Raw genomic sequence first — 20,582 nt, forward strand, 5'->3', positions numbered from 1 at the left:
AACATGAACTATCAATCGCTATAAATCAATGCTTGTTACTAGATTGAAGATTTGAGTTGGAGTCTATAAAAATTCCTTTTATAAAAACTTTTCAGTTGGTGAAGTTAGGGATAATACAGCCTCAAATAAATAAGAATTCACATAAAATTTTTCAGTTTTTTATGCTAATGGTACCATATATATTTGCTTTGCACTTGAACTGTACACACATGCAGGCACACACACATATACATACATATATATGCACACCTATATATGCCAACATATTTCCTTTAGGAATTCTCTCTGCTTAAGCTGATGTGTAAATTTGTTTTCCCTGAATGTCAGTAGCCTAATGGACATTCTTTTGAAGCCATTCTCATATTGGTCACTTCCCCTCTTCCTATATAAAGTTAGAGCTCCGTCTCTGTTCAGTTCACTAGTTCATAGATGAGTCCTGAATGATTCAGAGTTGCTAATCACTTGAGACAATCAGAAGTGCAGGGAATTTTGAGTCGGGAAGATTAAGACTGCATCTCCACGTGCCACTGATTGGACCATTTTTGACCTGATCCACCATTAGATGAGAATACAGGGGGTGAGAGTAAGAGTGGCATGATCGTCGTAACTGCTATCCAAAAACTCATGACCTTGTTAAAATTATCTTAGGGGCTAACTTTGATGGAAGTGTTATGTTTCAAAGCACCAACCTAGGAATTACTTTAAGGGAAGTAAATCCTAGGTTATATTAGGCAATATGGATTTCGTCAAAACAGCCAAAACAGTTCAATGTCATTAGTATGACATGCCCACTGTGTAGGTGAGGGATACTAAGCACAGCGAGAGGTAATGATACTAAAATCGGCTCCCTTTCTCAAGGAAATTATAGTCTTATTGGAGGAAATAAAACCAACGTATAAAACAATTCAAACTATAAGACAGTAGAAAAATGTGAGTATCAGAAGATCAATGTGGGCTGGACCAGCCTGGAAAGCTTGGTCTGGGAAGACTTAAAGAGAAAATAGGTTTGTTGAGATGGTAGAATTACCTGGGGGGGTTATCGAGAGCAGGGGTAAAATCTTCCGCATTGTAGCACCTCCCACGCATAGTAAGTCTCAGCAAATATTGGTTGAATTAACGAATGAGTGAGGAGATGAATGTAGAATGGGTGAAGGGGCTGATGATGGGGAGACATAGATTGATAGAAAGTATGAACAAAAAACTGGGAGGTGGGAATGAGCACGATATTTCGGGAGCCTGTGAGAAGACAGGGCCCAGAGGGTCTTGTTGGCAAACGGTAGGAAATGAACCTAGGCCGATTGACTGGGATTAGATTGCAGAGGCCGAAGAGGAGAATTCATCCTACGGGCAATGGAGAAGCATTGTAGGGTTCTGAGCAGGTGAATCACACAATGCAAGAGAGATTGTGGGAAGGTTAATCTGGTATTGGTAGGTTTGTGAGATGAGCGAGAAAGAGGAGAGACTGGGGAGACCAGTTAGGAGGCTAGTTCAGCATTTTGAAGGGCTGTATCTGGCAGTGGCAATGGGAATGGAAAGAAGGGATTGATACAATAGGACTGTCTACAGAAGGCTCCACAGGTCATGATGAGTGACAGAGTGCCGGGGACAAAGATGGGAGCTGAGTCAAAAGTAACAAGGCTTTGGCCTGGACGACGGGTATTACGGTAATGCTACTGACTGAAATAGAGCAATCAGAAACAGACTGCAGTGGATACAGAGACAGTGCAGCTTTTCACAGTGTCCACAGAATATTAATCACTTTGAGAATATGCATTCTAAATGCCCAGGATATCGTATGGTGAACATAATAAATCACATAGAATCAAGTTCCTGCAAGATAGAAGTCCTCATGTGTCCAGGTATGTGTATTGTGTCAGACAGCGTTTAGCAGCAGGGAAGATCTTGAAAAAAACTTTTTGAACAAACACATATTGCTGCCTATGTGCCAGGCAATGTTCTAAGTGCTATTCAAATAATAACACTTAATTCTCATAACAAGCCTATGAGATAGGTAGTATTATTATCATCTGCGTTTTACAGACAGGAAAACTGAGACACAGAGAGGTTAAGTGACTTGCCTGGGATCTTAAAGCTAATGAGACAGTAGAGCATTTGAACCCAGGCAGTCTGGCTCCCAAGCTTGTGCTTTTAATCCTTAAGCTATTTTCCTCCCATCCTTAATCAAATACTACGTATCTCTTTCCTTGCCTGCGGAAGCAGTGACCACCTTCCGTATTTTTTTTTTTTTTTTTTTTTTTTTGCGGTACACAGGCCTCTCACTGTTGTGGCCTCTCCCGTTGCGGAGCACAGGCTCCGGATGCGCAGCCTCAGCAGCCATGGCTCATGGGCCCAGCCGCTCCGCAGCATGTGGGATCTTCCCGGACCGGGGCACGAACCCGTGTCCCCTGCATCAGCAGGCGGACTTTCAACCACTGCGCCACCAGGGAAGCCCACCTTCCGTATTTCACTGTGAGCAAAACCTTGTTCCAAGCAGTCAAGTGTGGTTCCTGGACCTTGAGTTGGACTGCTGGCATGCAGATCCAGTTCCACCACCCACTGGCTGGGGCTGCCTGCCTGTTTTCTTTGTGTGCTGGTGTCCTCAGCTGTAAGTGGGGATAATAGTTCTTACCTCTCATGAGGTGGTTGGGAGATTAACTTAGTTAATATCTGTGAAACACTAAGATCAGTGCCTGGCACACGGTAGTTCTCGATAAATGTTTATTGTCAGTATTCTCATAAGGACTTATATGCCCAGCAAAGTTCGTTGGCAGTGGATTTAGTATTTAACAATCAGGTTGTAAGAAAGATTCAGAGATTGTCTTTTGGGGCTTCCCTGGTGGCGCGGTGGTTAAGAATCTGCCTGCCAATGCAGGGGACACGGGTTTGAGCCCTGGTCCGGGAAGATCCCACATGCCGCAGAGCAACTAAGCCTGTGTGCCACAACTACTGAGCCTGCAGTCTAGAGCCCGCGAGCCACAACTACTGAGCCTACGAGCCACAACTGCTGAAGCCTGGGTGCCTAGAGCCCGTGCTCTGCAACAAGAGAAGCCACCGCAATGAGAAGCCCACGCGCCGCCACAAAGAGTAGCCCCCACTCTCAGCAACAAGAGGAAACCCGTGTGCAGCAGCGAAGACCCAATGCAGCTAAAAAATTAAATGAATAAATAAAATTAAAAAAAAGAGAAATTGTCTTTTTAGGCATTCTTTCTTTCCTTAGGACGTAAACATGATTTCAGAAGAACTCAAGCACGTTCCCATTGTTTGGTGATACTATCATCATTGTCATAAAAATCCCCACTTGAATAATTTCTGTATTATTAACTGAATTCCACCTTAGAAAGTGTTGTTTGTAGTGGCAGGTGACAAACTCAGAAATTTACCTGCTTGGATTAAGACTCTTTAGGGGTGAGCTGACGATTCGGATGTTTCTGTATTTTTGTTTAATATCAGCACAAAGTTCTATCTTAAATAGATGACAGTGTTTCCAGTGTTCTTCCTGAATTTGCTTTTCATCTTGGTGAAACCAATATCCAAGATGGCCTTCAGCTATTACCCGAATCCAGCTAAAGCCCACAGATTTTCTATCCAGCTTGTGGTTTCATTTGACAGCAGCACTGGGCCGAACTATAGCAAAGAGGACTGTTTTGAACTGGCTGATGAATGCATCTGTCACTGGGTGCAGCTGGATCACCAAATTGACCTACCCTGGTTAGAGAATATTCATAGACATTGTCATAGCTTAAACCTCTGTTATCTCTTCTTCAGCATTTCTGCATAGCAACCAGTTAATCCTTTCTTCATACCCTTACTAAATATAATGATTAGACTCCCTGTAAAACTATGACTTCAGGTTAATCCTTTGGCGATTTTAGTGGTTTTAATTTAAGTAAATAAACAACCTTATTTATGATGTTTTCATGTCCTCCTGCTGTTTTGGCTGAAACGATTGATTCTATAGGTTGCTTGAGATACGATACCTGCAAGGTAAAATAACTCCAGAATTTGCCAGGGGTCCCACAGCATGCTCTTTGAACCTCTGGACTGTCACGATGTGCTGGCCTTATGGCCCCTGGGAGAGTAACTAGAGACACAATGGGGGATGGTGGGGCTCCACGGTAGTTAAGTGGGCTAGTGGAAAGAGAAAAAAAAAAATCAGAGGATTGTAAATGATGAGTTTCCCTTCTTGTTCTTCCCAGGTGAGCGTTTTTCTCAGGAGGAAATGGAAGAAATGTTGTCTGCTGCAATTGATCCAGAATCGAATTCAATTCATTACAAGGACTATATAACAATGATGGTGGTAGATGAAAATTAAACACTCTACAGACTTCATTTCTAATTGAAAGATCATTTTAAGAATTGCTTGTCCTTGTTAATTTCACATTTTATTTTATAATTCCTACATATTGCTAATTAATGCCTTGTGACAACTATTTCAAGATATTTTGTTTTTTAAAGGTGATCATAACAGTGTAAAACACAAATTTATTTAGTATGTCTAGCCCTATGGAATGACAAACTGCTAATTATTTTAAAACTATTCTTAAAATATTTAACATAATCCATGGATTGTTACTAATTTTCTACAATTAAATCCAGGTTACTTTCAAATTAATTAAGCTGGCAAAATGAAGAATGATTAGAATGACCCAAAGTTTTGCATGTAAAGATCTTGGGTTGGGGCAGAATGACCATAAATTGAAAATGAGTAGTAATGTGATGACAGCTTCTTTTTAAAACAGCGAACACTTCAGCAATCAGAATGTGGAAGGAAAGTCATTGAAGCAGATATTAATAATTAATTTCTTATGAGTGCCAATTATAAATCTCATTTGAGATGATAGTAACTTAGCATAAAAATTTAAATTTGCTGATCTTGCATGTTACCTGCCATTTATGGAATAGCTAAAGGAGTTGAGATAATTGAACCTTGAGCAAAGAAGACTGATTGGAAATTGGTAATGTAAGGAAGTGGCAATTCTCTTGTGGTCTTTAGAATTCTTAACCTATTCAGAATACCTGTCATGAGAATATTGTCCTGAATACTGAGTAAGAAAATTGAGAAATGTTATGGGGTGCAGGAGGTACAGCTGTTGAAAGAGCGGGATAAAGTTATCTGAGCACAAAGAATCACAATGGAAAAGCAAAGGGGAAATTAAGATAAAGGAAAATGAATAATCTTCCATAACCTGTATCATTCTTTCATACACACACACACACACACACACACACACACACACACAGTGATCTCTATTTAAAGATGCTTCACCACTACATGTGTCTATATATACATATAAACATTTAATGCTGCTTGTGATTCTTCCTCCTAGGCATGCAGGGGGCTGCTACTTAAGAGACTCTATCATTGTCCATTCATTCATTCATGAAACATTTACTGAGAATTATTAGATAATGTACTAGGAGCTGGAGTTGCACGGTGAATCAGTCCCTAACTAGTCGAGATCACAGTTTAGTGAGGGAGACCTGCAAGTCAATCAGCAACCACATTTCAGACAGGGCAGATGCAGGGCCTCTAGTTGCTTTCTGAGTGAAGAGGACGGTGGTAGGTTACAGAGCTTGAGGAGAATGGTAAAATTTGGAAATATCTCTTGTGGGAAATGGGAGAAAGAGTTGAGAAAGAGCCCATGTAAAAATTTCAAGAAATCCTGGGGGATTTTGTTCAGTAACTCGGGCCCACGAGCAAAAATGATGGATTGTTGTATTGATTCAGGGTTAAGGTTTGTCATCTGAGTGAGATGGAGGCAACCAAAGGTCAAGGGAGTAGAGGAATTCACAAGAAAGCAGTTGTAACAATGCTCTCTTGAGTCTGAGTAGTAGAGATACATACAGGTAGGAGTGGGCTCTCAGACCGAGAGACAGAGGCAGGGCCTCATGGCCTCCAAAGGGGCAAACAGCTGTGCAGGGGGAGCGAGAGATGATGGGCTTTCCTGCCATTCCTGAGTAATTACATGCTTTGCTTGAAATTTGACTTCACTGTGTTTTTAGAGTGTTCCTTCATTCTCCTGTGTTATTATTATAATTAATAATAATAGCTAACATCTGGGGACTGCTCACTATGTGCCGGGCACTGATCTGAGTGCTTTTTATATATTAGCTGATTTAATCCTCCCAGCCACCCAGCGATATGGGTCACAGCTATAAGGGGTTGTATTCATCAGTTTGTGCTAGGTTGTGCTGTGATACCAAACAACTCAAGAGCTCAGGGCTTACTACAGTAAGAGTTCTTTTTTGTTCACGTTTTGTGTCACCTGGCGTCGGCTGGGCCTCTGCTTCATGTGTCGTCTTCGTGCAGCTCATCTACTTCCTAAGCAGGGTGACCGTGTGTCTTGGGTTACCCAGGGTGGTCGCAGCCTACGTTTGTTGTCCCAGTGTAGTTGTTAACAGATCTCCCTCTTGGAAGTGTCCTGGTTTAAATGATTAATATGTGGTCATCCCATTTGAAAAATAGTGAATAAAAATGATGCTGAGGAATCATCATTTACAGAAGGTTTTATGAAAAGTAACCACAGAAGTGTGGTAATGGGAGGCATTTCTTCCTGCACTGGTGTCCCGAGATTATGCCGGGGTGAGAGCCAAGTGGAGGCCTGATGTGCCACTCACTCCGCCGTGCTTGTTTAGAATCACCACCCAGAGATGAACACGAGCCACATGCCCTTAGGCCAGGGCAGAGAAGTATGAGGCAGGGGGTGTGGTGACCCCCAGAGCTTTAGCAGACAGGTGGCTTATGATAGGCGACACACTGCAGCCGGAAAGGAGGGTGCCAGAGACATGAACACCCTTGAAGGTGGAAGTATACCCAGGGGCATATCATTTAGCAGCAGCGGCCTGCACCAACATGTAGCGTGAAAGCATGTGCTGGTGCCCAACGCATAAGCCCAGGCACGGACTTGTTCGGAGCCCACAAGGCAGCTCTGACTTGTCTTCTCTAAGCCCGTTACCCTGCATGACCCTGGTCATACCAGAGAAATGCAGGCTGGTGAATTAGCCCCAGTCGCTTCATAAATGGTGATATCATATTCTTTTCTCAGGAAGGATGCCTCAGGATTGGGTGCCCCCAGGTCTCACCTTCTAGAATTCTTTCAAAAGTTCTGACTGATGTCAAACTTCACACCCCATCTCAAGGAAATACTATCTTTTCAGTAGTCATAAGAGTTAGCTTTATGGAATATGATTCACTTTAGCACAAATTTGTTTTTATAAGGCCATGAAAAAGTACAACAGGCTTCCCACAGAAATCTCATCTTTATCTCCTAGCTGCAGAATAAATGTAGCATATTTGCAAAAGGAACACTTTTCTTGAGGGCTTCCCTAGTGGTGCAGTGGTTGAGAGTCCGCCTGCCGATGCCGAGGACACGGGTTCGTGCCCCGGTCCGGCAAGATCCTACATGCCGCAGAGCGGCTGGGCCTGTGAGCCATGGCCGCTGGGCCTGCGCAAAAAGGAACACTTTTCTTTATACTCTAACAATTTTGATCCATATTTTACCTCTTTTCACTCATCTTAGCCCTCAACATCCAACTTAAATCACAATGGCATTTTCCTGGCAAGAAGAGTGCTTGGTCTCCTGTGTAGATGGTTTGCTTGTCCTTATGACTCTGGGCTTCTGCAAAGCCTGCCATACCAGGCCCTGTGGAAAGACAGGTCCGTTCTCACACGTCTGGGCTGGGGAAGCTGCATGACTCAGGGTCCGGGGTGCAGGCCTGGCAGTCTGGAGATCCTTGCACCCTGACCTAGGCTTTGCTTGTGACTCACTCTGGATCAGGTGCTTCCCTCCTGTGCATCTCTGTCTGGAAAATAAAGAGCCCAACTCTAGTTCTTCTTCCATCTTCCAAAAGCAGGGCAGGTGTAGTCCCCTTTGCATGTACCAAATGTCCGAGTGTCCAACGGTAAGAGATTAAGAAGAATGTCTGAGACGACAGGCTGGTTGGGATTTTCACTGGCAGGATTATTTTCTGTGGAATGAGGTGCATTTAGGGCTTTTTCTCCTTCCTTCCTGCTTTCCTTTCTTTCCCTTTTCTAACTGCTTCCAGTTAAGAAAGTACCTTGTTTATATAGCCAGTTCCCTATAGAAGATCCATGTCACTACATTGCCCCTTCTGGGCAGGTTAAGTAAGCAGAGATCCTCATGGTAACGTGCCCTGCCTGTGCCAGGCGTGGCTGTCTCCGAGGCCTGCACCTAGTGAAAGTGTAGGTTACTTATCACCTACTTAGATGCACCTGGGAGGGGGTGCTTGTTAGAAATTCAGACTCCTGGGTCCCATTCCAGACCCCTAGAACAGACTCTCTGGAGGTGAGACCCAGGAACCCACATTTTCACAGATATTCCCAGGGGAGCCTTACGCATGCTACAGTGTAAGAACCACTGTCTGGGGCAGTGTTATATTGTGAAAGTGTGGGATTTGGAACTGGGCTCTGCCACTTGGTGCATAGGTGATTGGTGCACATGTTTAATATTGCTGGGTCTCTGCGTCTTATTCGTAAAGTGGAAAGAACACCTACCTTACAGGGCTGGTGTGTAAATGAGATAATGAAAGTGAAAATTCTTTAAAGATTAAAGTGTGACAGAAATGATTATTTACAGGAAAAACAGCAAGGGAGGGAGAGAGGAAGGGAAGGAGCAAAAGGAGAAAGAGAGGGTGTGGGAAGGAAGGGAGAGACAGACAAGTAGGCCAACCTGCTGCCTGGGTATAGAGAGTCAGGAGTGTGGAACTGTAGGTAGATAATAATATGATCTGTGGGGTGAAGGTGATGAGACACCTGAGGTACTGGTGGAGATACCAGGAGATTCGCTGTCGTGGTGTTATTAGTTATAAGCGGTCACGTTTCTTTCTAGAATGTGCAATTAGGAGATTTTAGGAGATGGTTTGTTGTTTTTTTTTTAATTGTAGTAAAAATCAGCTGGCATAAAATTTACCATCTCAGCCATACTTCAGTGCACAGTTCAGTAGCGTTAATAAATATATTCACATTGTTGTAAAATAGATCTCTAGAACTTTCTCACTTTACCAATCTGAAATACTATACCCATCAACCAGCTCCCCTTTCTCCCTGCCCCCAGCTCCTGGCAACACCATTCTACTTTGTTTCTATGAGTTGGACTACTCTGGGTATCTCATATAAGTGGAATCATGCAGTATTTGTCCTTCTGTGACTGGCCTATTTCACTTAGCTTAATGTCCTCAGGGTTCAACCATAATGTAGCATGTGACAGAGTTTCCTTCCTTTTTTTTTTTTTTTTTTTTAGCTGTACGCGGGCCTCTCACTGTTGTGGCCTCTCCCGTTGCGGAGCACAGGCTCCAGACGTGCAGGCTCAGCGGCCATGGCTCACGGGACCAGCCACTCCGCGGCATGTGGGATCTTCCCAGACCGGGGCACGAACCCGTGTCCCCTGCATCGGCAGGCGGACTCTCAACCACTGTGCCACCAGGGAAGCCCCTCCTTCCTTTTAAAAGCTGAATAATATTCCCTTATTACCACATTTTGATTATGCATTCATCCGTTGGTGGACACTTGAGTTGCTTTCACCTCTTGCCTATTGTGAATAATACTGCTGTGAATATGAGTGTGCAGGTATCTTTTTGAGACCCTACTTTCAATTCTTTTGGATATATATCGGTAAGTGAGATTGCTGGATCTTTCTTCTTTAAAAACCAAAAAAAATTGCTATCAGTCATAGTGCTTTTAGAGCAACATGAATTATTCATCTCACCCCCTGGAGAAAATGCTCTTATTCATTTGAGGAAAGGTGTTTCATTTTTCTGAAAAAAATATTCACAAAGTTGAAAACTTGGGGCCAACTCTAGTTCTTTGGAGAAAGAGATGAGATAAAGCGGCACATTCTGAAATTCAGGACATAGTTTTATGAGTGACTGAACAAAGTGCCAAATATCTCTTGGTACTTCCCTAGTAAGTCTTCAGCTACTCAGTAAGACATCCTGAAAGAGGCTTCTAACCATTTATCGCTGATTATGGAATTTATTAAAGTATGGATTGAGTATCACCTGACTTTAAGTATAGCTTTAAAAATGTCGAGGTTTATTTTTGTGTTCTGAACGCTTAGTTTCTAAATGTCTTGCTAATTATGATGGCTCCATTCTGAACCTGTTTACCTGCTCAAGGCATGATATTTATTTACTTAGGCAGAGTTCATTGTTAGTGATAGTAAAGGTAAATCTATTTTACAACCATTCTTCTTGACAATTTACAATATTTCTTAGTTACTTCTCATCAAATCGGATGAGACTGTCATAGTTTTTACCTTGGAGGAGAATTGTAGCTCTGCCATTTTCTTGAAGTTCACTTCTGTTTAGAGTATTAATATTATTTTCAATTCAAGGTTACTTTGTAGGAAACTATTTTAGCCTCTTATCAGTTTATTAGGGCTAGTTTTCTTTTGTTGTTGTTGTTGTTGTTTTTGCTGTACACAGGCCTCTCACTGTTGTGGCCTCTCCCGTTGCGGAGCACAGGCTCCGGACGCACAGGCTCAGCGGCCATGGCTCACGGGCCCAGCCGCTCCGCGGCATGTGGGATCTTCCCGGACCAGGGCACGAACCCGCATCCCCTGCATCGGCAGGCGGACTCTCAACCACTGCGCCACCAGGGAAGCCCCTATTAGAGCTAGTTTTGTTAAAACTAGATAACACCTGTGAATCCTCCGTTTACCTGACACCCATAAAATTAGACCACTGCACTAAGCAAGGTGAAAGTGTGTGTGGGAGTGAAGGCACCCACATGCTGCCCTTGGGACACCTGCCGGCCTTCCTGATATGTGATTACCTCACACACAGATCCAGTGATGATGTTAATGTCCATCCGTATTACATGTTGGTGAGCTCTCATTCTAATTTTGAAGATAGTGTATAAATTAAAATAGAAATTCTAATTTTCTTGCTGCACCCTAATCAGTTATCTCCCTTTCAATGTAAAATGTAAAATCCTCTAAAAATTATTCTGGTATTTTTAAAGCAAATTGGAAAATACCAGTAAGCAAAAAGAAGAGAAAACCCAAGAATATGTATTGCTATATAACTTCTTCGGAGTATCACCGTGGAAGCCATCAGTTGGAGTTCTTTGACTCTAAGGACAGAAACAAGCCTGCTTAACTGAAGCAAAAGGGGATTCACAGGCTGGTATCTTGGCTGAGGAAGGGGTGTTCACAGAGCCCACAGGAGCCAGGGGAGCCAGGCTCAGGGCAGACAGGAGCCAAGCAAGATTCCGGAGGCAAAGAAGTGGGGAGCAATGCATAGCAACCATCTCATGACTGGCACAGCCTGTCAGGGGCCGCTGCTACAGGGGTGACCCTGCACTGACTCAGGTCAGGGTCCTGGGAGAGACAGCCCAGGGAGCTGAGGCGGCGGGGGTCATCCTAAGAATCATCCAACACACAGCTCCACTCAGTGAGGGGGAGAAAACACTCCAGTAAGAAGTCAGGTTGCTATCGGAGAAATAAATAAACACCATGAATATCTGTTATAGGTTCATATTACACATGCTGTTATGTAATCTACACTTTAATACCTCATGAACAATCTTTCTCTGTTCATGTATATTGACCTAAAATATAAATCTTAATCACTGAATAGTATCTAATTGTTGGGATGTACCTTAATTTATTTAACTAATTCCTTATTCCTGGTTATTTAAATAATTTTCAAATTTTCTCTGTTATAATAAATTGTTACGTACATCACGGTAGTTAAATCTTAATTTAATTATTTGCTTAGAACACGTTCCTAGAAATGGAACTGTCGGGTCAACTGTAAAGAGCTGGGAACCTTTTTAAAAGCCTATTGTTAATGTGTTTTCAGGCTATCCCAGAGGAAGATTGTTCTCATATCCCAAATCCTCATCAGCATTTTTCTTTGTTTTTAATTTTGCCAATTTGACAGGCAAAAAATAATCTCATTGATTTTTTTGAAATTTGCATTCTGTTGATGACTTGAGCTTTCTAAAGTCTCACGACCATGTATACTAAAGAATTGAATTGGATTAGCTCAAGGAGGCAGCAAATTTGAACCTCACAGATTGTTTTGTGTCAGAAAGAAGAACCCCTTGGTCGCTGTGAAGTGGATCCCACAAAGCACAGCACTACAGGCAGAATCTGAATTCAAGAGGTACACTTTCATTCTGAATGATTTTCACTTGGAGGAGGTGATTAGTCAGAAAGAGCCACTGTTGCACAGAACAGTTAGCAGGAGATGTCACAGATATTCAAGCAAAGAAATAGGACCTGGGGAAATAAACATGCAAATGAGAAGTGAGGAATGATCACCAAAGCAAGAACAACGAGGCCCCGACTGGCCATCTGCTCCACTACCCGCTTCTTGGGATGGGAATGTGTTTCCCAGTGTAGTTCATTTGCTCATTCAGTCAACATTTATTGAATTCCCACTACATGCCAGACACTGTTCTGGGCACCAGAGGTGCCGAGGTGAATAGGAGACACAGTCCTCGTCCTTGAGAGATTCCAGTCTTATGGGAGAGACAGCGAGACAAGTAATTATAGCAAGGAATAGTTCAGCAATGCTAGCGAAGTGCTTTGGCATCAGCGCAGAGAGCAGCCAGCTCTGCTGGTGGCACTCACAGAGTACTTCATAGAGGAAGTGATAAGATGAACCACAAGTGGCTTTTGTGCTCGTATTGGCAGTATTGCTGCCAGTCCAGGGTGGGAGAGAATGTTCCGGAATGGGATGGCTTGAGGCTCCTGCTGAAATAGAATTATAGCATGGCTTAGGGTGCAAAATGGGCCTGCTTTTGGATCACAGCTGCGCCAGGTACAGGATATGTGACCTGGGAAAAGTCATTGATGTGTCTGTACCTCTGCTGCCCAGCTATGAAATGCCAGTAACCATATCTACCTTATAGGGTTATTCTGAGCATTAAGGGCTACCTGCACAGGAGTTGATAACGGTATCTACAGCACTCAGTAAATATCTGTTGAATGATGAATATAAATATTTCCTCTATATTCTAAATCTTTAAAAATTATATAATGAGATTGGGTCTAGATACTTGCAGGATTTCTGGGAATAAGAAAAGCTGTTTTCCTAATCTAGTGACCTCAGGGATTTCATGGAAAGGATTTGCATGGATTTCATGGATTTCATGTCATTTTAACTTCATTCATCTCATAAACATTTATTTAGTGATATTCCATGCTAGGAACTGCTCTAGTAAACAAAACGAAGTCCCTGCCCTTATGGAACTTAAATTCTCTTTGGGGAGATCAACAATAAATCAATAGATATATCTGTCATGTGGGGATAAGCAGTAGTGGAGAAAAACAAAGCAAGATAAGGGGTAAGAGAGTGATGGGGTATTGTTCTGGCTAGAGTGCTGTGGACGTGCTGTCCAAAGAGGTGACGTGTGAACAGAGACCTGGAAGACAGGAGGCAGTACTGGGGATGAGCATTCCCTGCAGAGAGGACATCAAGTGCCAAGCGTTTGGCAGCCTGAAGGGACAGCAAGGAGGCCCCCGAGGCTGCGGTAGCCTGAGTGAAAGGACGGGTAGGAGCTGGGGATGGAGAGGTAGGCGGGGCCCAGGCCCTGTGTGGGCAGGGAAAAGGCCTGGATATTTGCTAAACGTGAAGAGAAGCCATTGAGTACTATGGAATGAGCTAGTGGGCTGTCACGTGGGAGACTGTGTCTCAGACCTGGGTGATAATGGTAGATGTGGTGAGAAGTGGTTGGATTTGGGATCCATTTGAAAAGCAGAATCAAAAGAATTTCCTGACGGATTAGATGTGAGTGGAGAAAGAAGTGTCAAGGAAGACTACAAGGTTTTGGCCCAAGTGACTGGATGCCATTAGTTAAAGTTTAGGGGGAAGATGGAGAGTGTGGCAGGGGTCATGTTAACATTGAGAGGCCAATTAAACATCCAGGTTGACTGTCCAAGCCTGGAGCCCAGGGGAGAGGCTAGGCTTGGAGCAGTCAGTAGATAGATGATGTTTAAAGCCATGGGTTGGATGGGATCGCCTAAGGAGGGAGCGTGGGTAGGGAAGAGGAGGGCTCTGAGGACTGAACTTGGGGGTAGTCCACGTTTAGAGACAGGGAAGGGAAGCAAGATCGGCAAAAGAGACACAGGCGGGGCTTCCCTGGTGGCGCAGTGGTTGAGAGTTCGCCTGTTGATGCAGGGGACACGGGTTCGTGCCCCGGTCCGGGAGGATCCCACATGCCGCAGAGCGGCTGGGCCCGTGAGCCATGGCCGCTGAGCCTGCGCGTCCGGAGCCTGTGCTCCGCAACGGGAGAGGCCACAGCAGTGAGAGGGCCGCGTACCGCAAAAAAAAAAAAAAAGAGACAGGCGATCCCAGATCCTACTGTGTCCCTACCCACCAGTGCCACTGAGGGCCTCTGTTTAGACTCTCACCCAGTTCTTTCTATTCAGTGGTCCTTCAGATTCCCTGAGACAAACTGGACTTACCTGGATTAGAAAATACTACAAGTATTTTATGTCCAACTCAGTGACAGCTCCAGTGTTTTTACTTGCTTGTGAAATCTGTTAAATCTCCTTTTATCTCATTCTAAGTGAGCTATCCTGATCCCCGTGATTGCCTGAATTTCTTTTAAACTCTCTTGATCTTCGGTTCCAGTCACCATTCTTATCCGAGTGGAAGTGGGTTGAGGCAGGGCCTGATTGGCATTGTTTTGGGGCTGCATTAGAAATTAAAGGGGCTAGATCTCAATGAGCCAGTGTGGTACCAAAAGTAAGCCATTAACAAAAATTTTGTGTCTAAAGGTAAGTGGGAAGAGATTGGGGGTTCTTCATTTTATAATTATTCAGGAAGGAAGGAACGGATAATATGTGACTCTCAGGTGTGACAGGCAACCATCACACTCTTGTGCCTGAAACAGGACTTCGTTTTTCTAAATCAGATCCGGCCCCAAGCCCCTACTGGCCAGTCATGTTAGGAAGAGCCCTCAGTTGACCTCGTGTCACACAAGAATCTGGGCACTTACATGGTACCTCTAAAATCTAACAATTTTTGCCAAGAACATGACAATCATTGAACATCAAAACTGACTTCAATCATTGTCATCACCACCTATCACCACCTGACAAGTCCTGTCACTTTCTCAGGAAAACTAGAATGACCCTTGTGAAAAAACTGATGGGCACCTGAGCACATTCTTTAAAAATAGGGCTTGAGACTTCCCTGGCGGTCTAGTGGTTAAGACTCCGAGTTTCCACTGCAGTGGGCACAGGTTCGGTCCCTGATCAGGGAACTAAGATCCAGCATGCCGCATGGCACAGCCATTAGAAGGAAAAAAAATAGGGCTTTTTCGACAGACTTTTAAAGGGAATATTTATTATTTATTTTTATTGAAGTATAGTTGATTCACAATGTTGTGTTAATTTCTTCTCTACAGCAAAGTGATTCAATTACATATATATACACACACACACACATTCTTTTTTTATATTCTTTTCCATCACGGGTTATCCCAGGATATTGAATAAAGTTCCCTGTGCTATACAGTAGGACCTTGTTGTTTATCCACTCTATATATAATAGCTTACATCTGCTAATCCCAGCCTCCCACTCGATCCCTCCCCTATCTCTCCTTCCCCTTGGCAACCACAAGTCTGTTCTCTATGTCTGTGAGTCTGTTTCTGTTTCGTAGATAGGTTCATTTGTGTCATATTTTAGATTCCACATGTAAGTGATATCATATGGTATTTGTCTTTCTCTGTCTGACTTATGTCACTTAGTGTGATAATCTCTAGTTGCATCCGTGTTGCTGCACATGGCCTTAGCTCATTCTTTTTTATGGCTGAGCCCTATCCCACTGTATGTATGTACCACATCTTCTTTATCCATCATGGGAATATGTTGACGTGAGGGTTGTTAAGACTATAGTGAAACTGTAGCAGAGAAGGCTGTGTGAAAGCCAAACCATGGAGAATGGGAAGTTCATTTCCCTCCCAACTGCCCACCAGCCAACCGCAGAGCCCCGGCAGCACATTACCTCCTGACGATAGAACCTGACGGGGGTCATAGGTCTACCTCTCCTGGCTTCCCGCTTCCCAGGCCCGGAGACCACCTGCATTCTCCAGACAGGTCAGCTGTTTGTTTGTTTGTGTAAAGGCTTTGATTCTGCCACGTTTGCAAAGGAAGCCCAGTTCTCTGGGACTCAAAGCACAGTTTGCCCCCTTGAGGGAGTGGGCGGCGTGGAGGAGAGGACGAATTCTTTTTCTTTTTTTCTTTTTTAACAGCAGTAATAACAACAACAACAAAATAATAACTCTGTAAATTGTCCTGCTAGACAGAGAGGATCCTCCCACTTTCAAAAAGACTCTGATACGCATGTTTTTGTGGTGTTTTATCCTGGAGAGTCAGCAGGCAAAGGTACAATGAACCCCATGTAGGATCTCCTTCCTCGGCAGCCATCGGCTCAGGGCTGATCCTGTCTCCATCTGCTGGTATAACCTCCCCCTCATTATTCTGCAACAAATGCGAGACATCATTTCATTTCATCCATAATTTTTCAGCATGTATATTTAAAAGATAAGGATTCTTAAAAAAAAAACAAAACACAACCACAATACTATTATCACCCCTCAAGAATTATAATTGCTTAATATTATCAATTATCCAGTGTTCAAATGATCAGTTTTCCCACAAATGTGATGAGTGGCTTTTAGAAAAACAGTTTATTTGAATTAGAAGTCAAATGAGATTGATTGCATTGTGATTGGCTGGTATGTTTTTAAAGTTTCCTTTGACATTTAGTTTTCACCTCCAGACTTCTTTTTTCTTGACACTTAATTATTGAAGGAACCAAGCTGTCCTGTAGAGTTTCCCACAGCCTGGATTTTGCTGGTTGCACCCTCTGGTATACATGTAGTTGAACGTGTTCCTCTGACTTCTGCAACTGGTAAATTGGCCATTGGATCTAGGCTTGATCAAATTCAGCTTTGATGAGGGGGGCGGGGGCGGGGCAAGATGACTTTTTAGCTGTTATGTCCTTCCATCAGGAGGTATGTGGTATCTGGTTGTCTGCCTATGATGTCAGTGCTCTTAGTGATGAATGCTGGGTTTATTAATATATCAGGGGCTGTGAAATGGTGATAATCTAATTCTGTCATTCTTTCTTCACTTATCAGTTGAAATTGTTCTTTAAAGAAAGATATTTCTCATCTACTATTCAGTTACCCTGTGGTACAGTCCTATAAGAAAGGCAGGATAAATGTTTGAATATTTTCCTTTATTTACCAATTTTCAAAATAATGATTTGGCCTCCTAGCATTCTCTAACAGTGATCAGTGTTTTTAGTATCATTATAAACTTATGTCTATTGGTATGTTTCAATCCATTATAGTTATTTTTCTTACTGATGCTCATGGTCTTTGGTTAATGAAAGCCTCTCAGGTTGGCTTCTGAGCGCTTCCTAGGTGTATGATATAATGATGTTTTAAGTTGATCTTGTATAGTATTTAGTTTTTAATGACATGTTGTCAATCTTTAGTGACCTGAAATCAAGGCCAACAGTGGCCTTTTCTAATGATGTGTTATTAGACAATAAGTAGAGGAAGAAGAGTTTGGTTTGTGTTAGAGATTTGCAGGTCCCCTTACCTGCTTTTCCATCACAGTTCTGCATAATAGTACACAGGCACAAAACTCACCAGGTAAATGGGGATCAAAGACATCTCCAGGACAGTTTATGAGAAGCCTAATAGTTTCTGATTCTAGAAGGTAGATTGGAGAATGTAGCTGGAACCTGAGGCCAAAGTGGGGGCCTCTTTCTCAAATCAAGATAGGATTCATCTATGGGGAAAGCAGTGCATGTAGAACCTCTGAATCCATTGTTATGATCCGTGTAATAAATGACTTTTACATCCCAGTGGCAGAGGGATTTATTGGTTGCCTTAATTTCCTGTTTGTTGATAGAACAAAAAATACAGGAGAGGCAGACCCAGTACAGACTTTTCAAAAAAGTGGTAAAAAGCAGTAAGTAAAAGCAAAGCTCAACACATACCCTTGTCTGGGACCAATCAGATTTGTCCTCTTCATAAGGGAAGGACCACGTTAGCAGTTGGAGACAGCCAGGGTTGTTACTGTAGTACTCGACCTCTGTAACAAGGAGGAGGATTGCAGGTGTTCCTCTCCACAGGTAGGAGAGTGAGACCAGACTGAGGAGGTCTGTGGACCACCACTTGGCTCAGAACTCCCTGGTACCAGGAGCAAGACCCGTTGAAGAAATGTGGACAGGGCTTCCCTGGTGGCACAGTGGTTGAGAGTCCGCCTGCCGATGCAGGGGACGCGGGTTCATGCCCCGGTCCGGGAGGATCCCACATGCCGCGGAGTGGCTGGGCCCATGAGCCATGGCCGCGGGGCCTGCGCGTCCGGAGCCTGTGCTCCGCAACGGGAGAGGCCACAGCAGTGAGAGGCCTGGGTACCGCAAAAAAAAAAAAAAAAAACGAAATGTGGACAGAGGAAGAGTGGCTATGTGTAGAGTGGGCTGTTAGAGGCTGGCCGGAGGGTGATGGCAAAAGAAGTCATGTTCACCGTCTAAAATCCATAAAAATAGACCTAAGGAGGGAGGGTGGGTTCGGGGATAGGACAGAGTAAAAAGAGGCAGGGGGCAGTAGACTGAATATACAGAGCCAGAGACAATGACCAATTGGTTTCAAGGGACTTTATGGGACATTGGAAATAAGATGGGGTGCTTGCTTTGATGGAGAAGGTGGGGACATGAGGGAAGAAGAGTCTATGGATGGAGCACAACCAAGTTTAAGTTGATTTAGAACTACCTTTGCAACGGACTCATCAGCAGTTTAGGTGATTAAAAATGGACTTTCTGTTAAGAAATTTCAACACAGAAAGAATGGGGTAAATGGACCCCCATGTATCCATTACCCATTAATCTTGCTTTATCTACTCCCCCTCCACAGTTTCCCTCACCTCCACCCTAACTCCTGCTGGATTATTTCAAAACAAATTCCAGACGTCACATCTGTAAGGGCTTTGATATTACCATTAGCAGATAATGATCTCCTCCTCTTTTTTCCACACAACCGTGAAACCATTATCATAACAAAAAATTTAACGATGATTCTATAATATCATCTGATGCACAATCATTGTTCAGATTTTCACAGTTGTCTCATAAATGTCTTTTTACTACTGGTTTATTCCAATCAGGATCCAAACAAGATCCATACATTGAGTTTGGTTGATGTGTCTTTTAGTCTTTAACACTCCTGTCCACTTTTGTTCTTGCTCTTTATTTGTTGAAAACCCTGGCTGTTGGTTCTGTATTGGTTCGATTTCCCACATTTTGGGTTTATCTGATTGCATTTCTGTGGTGGTATTTGACATGTCCCTCTCTTCCCTGTATTTTCTATAGACCCATTGTTATATCTAGAGGCTTGATCAAATTCAGGGTCAGTTTTGCTTTTGTTTTTGCTTTTTTGTAAATCAACTTCATCGGAGGTGGCATATTTTCATCGCCTTCCCACAGGTGGCATGTAATGTCTGATGTTTCATCACTTGCTCAGGTTCAGTTGCTGTCAGTGTGATCCAGCCAGTATAACATTCCCCATTAACCTTTCCCTAATGCTTGCCTATAAATATGATTTAGTAGGAGTTGTGAAATGGTGATTTTTTAAAAAATTCTATCATTCTTTTTGCATTTATATGCTGGAATTACTCTATTTAGGATAATTTTCCTTCAAGGGCCATTTGGTTTCTTTGAAATGCAGTATGTACAAGCAAGGATACAGCAGTTCCCTTCATTGTTTTAATTTTTCAAAAGAAATATTTCTTGATTTCTTTTAAAAACATGCACTTTATTTTTATAATTGTATGTGTTACAGGTGGGGCTTGAAATTGCCTGTGTTCTTACCAGAAGTGTAAGCCCCCATTTGGCACCTATGCCAGCCAAGGCTACATTGGGTAACATTCTTACCTTATTATTTTCTGGCATTTACAGTGTTTGCGTTACCATTTACACTGCTGTTTCTGTCACGGTGAATCTGTTTTTTCTTTAACGTAGGTGGAAGTGAAGTGTTTCGGTTTGACTTGCTTTAATAAAGCTGCTGCAGTTTGATAAAACAGGTTTCAAAGATCATAGGGTTATAGGGGAAAAGATGATTTAAAATAACGATATAAATAATAGCACAGCAAGAATTCATAATCATTCTGAATATAATTCTTCCCCAACTTAAACACATTAAATAATCAACTAACACACACATATATTTTTGTGTATTTTGATATTTAATATATTTAAGTTATATGTCAAAATAATATATACTGAAAAATAAGAAAATCACTCACACAACTCATTTGCAACTTGTTATTACTGTTTCTTCCACTTTAAATTTGGTCATTCAACAACACACATTGGTTGCCACTGAATTTGGAGTTGTAAGCCAGGTAGAAATTTGGGTTAATTTCTGCAATAATCAGGATTAACCAGATAATTTTAAAATTCTCTTTAGCTAGCTATTAAGAATTCATATGATATGGGAAATAGAACTATTTCCAAACAGTAATAACCTAACTCCAAAGAAAGATTGCATTTCTAATTCCTTGATGGACATTATCCAAATACATGGCTAAGA

The 20,582-nt window shown here is 42.7% G+C and overlaps 1 protein-coding gene across 2 annotated transcripts in view; it reads left to right on the plus strand.

Moving 5' to 3' along the window:
• The window catches only part of EFCAB2 (EF-hand calcium binding domain 2), a 129,259-nt gene extending 122,466 nt beyond the window's left edge, over positions 1-6,793 (plus strand). Inside the window, exon 7 of one of the 2 annotated variants that reach the window (XM_059997060.1) lies at positions 4,197-6,793. In XM_059997060.1, the coding sequence (XP_059853043.1) occupies positions 4,197-4,286 (90 nt within the window). In that variant the 3' untranslated portion in view covers positions 4,287-6,793. The remainder of the gene's footprint in view (positions 1-4,196) is intronic. The other variant, XM_059997051.1, reaches the window with a different exon arrangement.
• The last annotated feature ends 13,789 nt before the right edge of the window (positions 6,794-20,582 follow it).

This window comes from Delphinus delphis, chromosome 1 (assembly GCF_949987515.2).
Source record: "Delphinus delphis chromosome 1, mDelDel1.2, whole genome shotgun sequence".
Taxonomy (NCBI): Eukaryota; Metazoa; Chordata; class Mammalia; order Artiodactyla; family Delphinidae; genus Delphinus; species Delphinus delphis.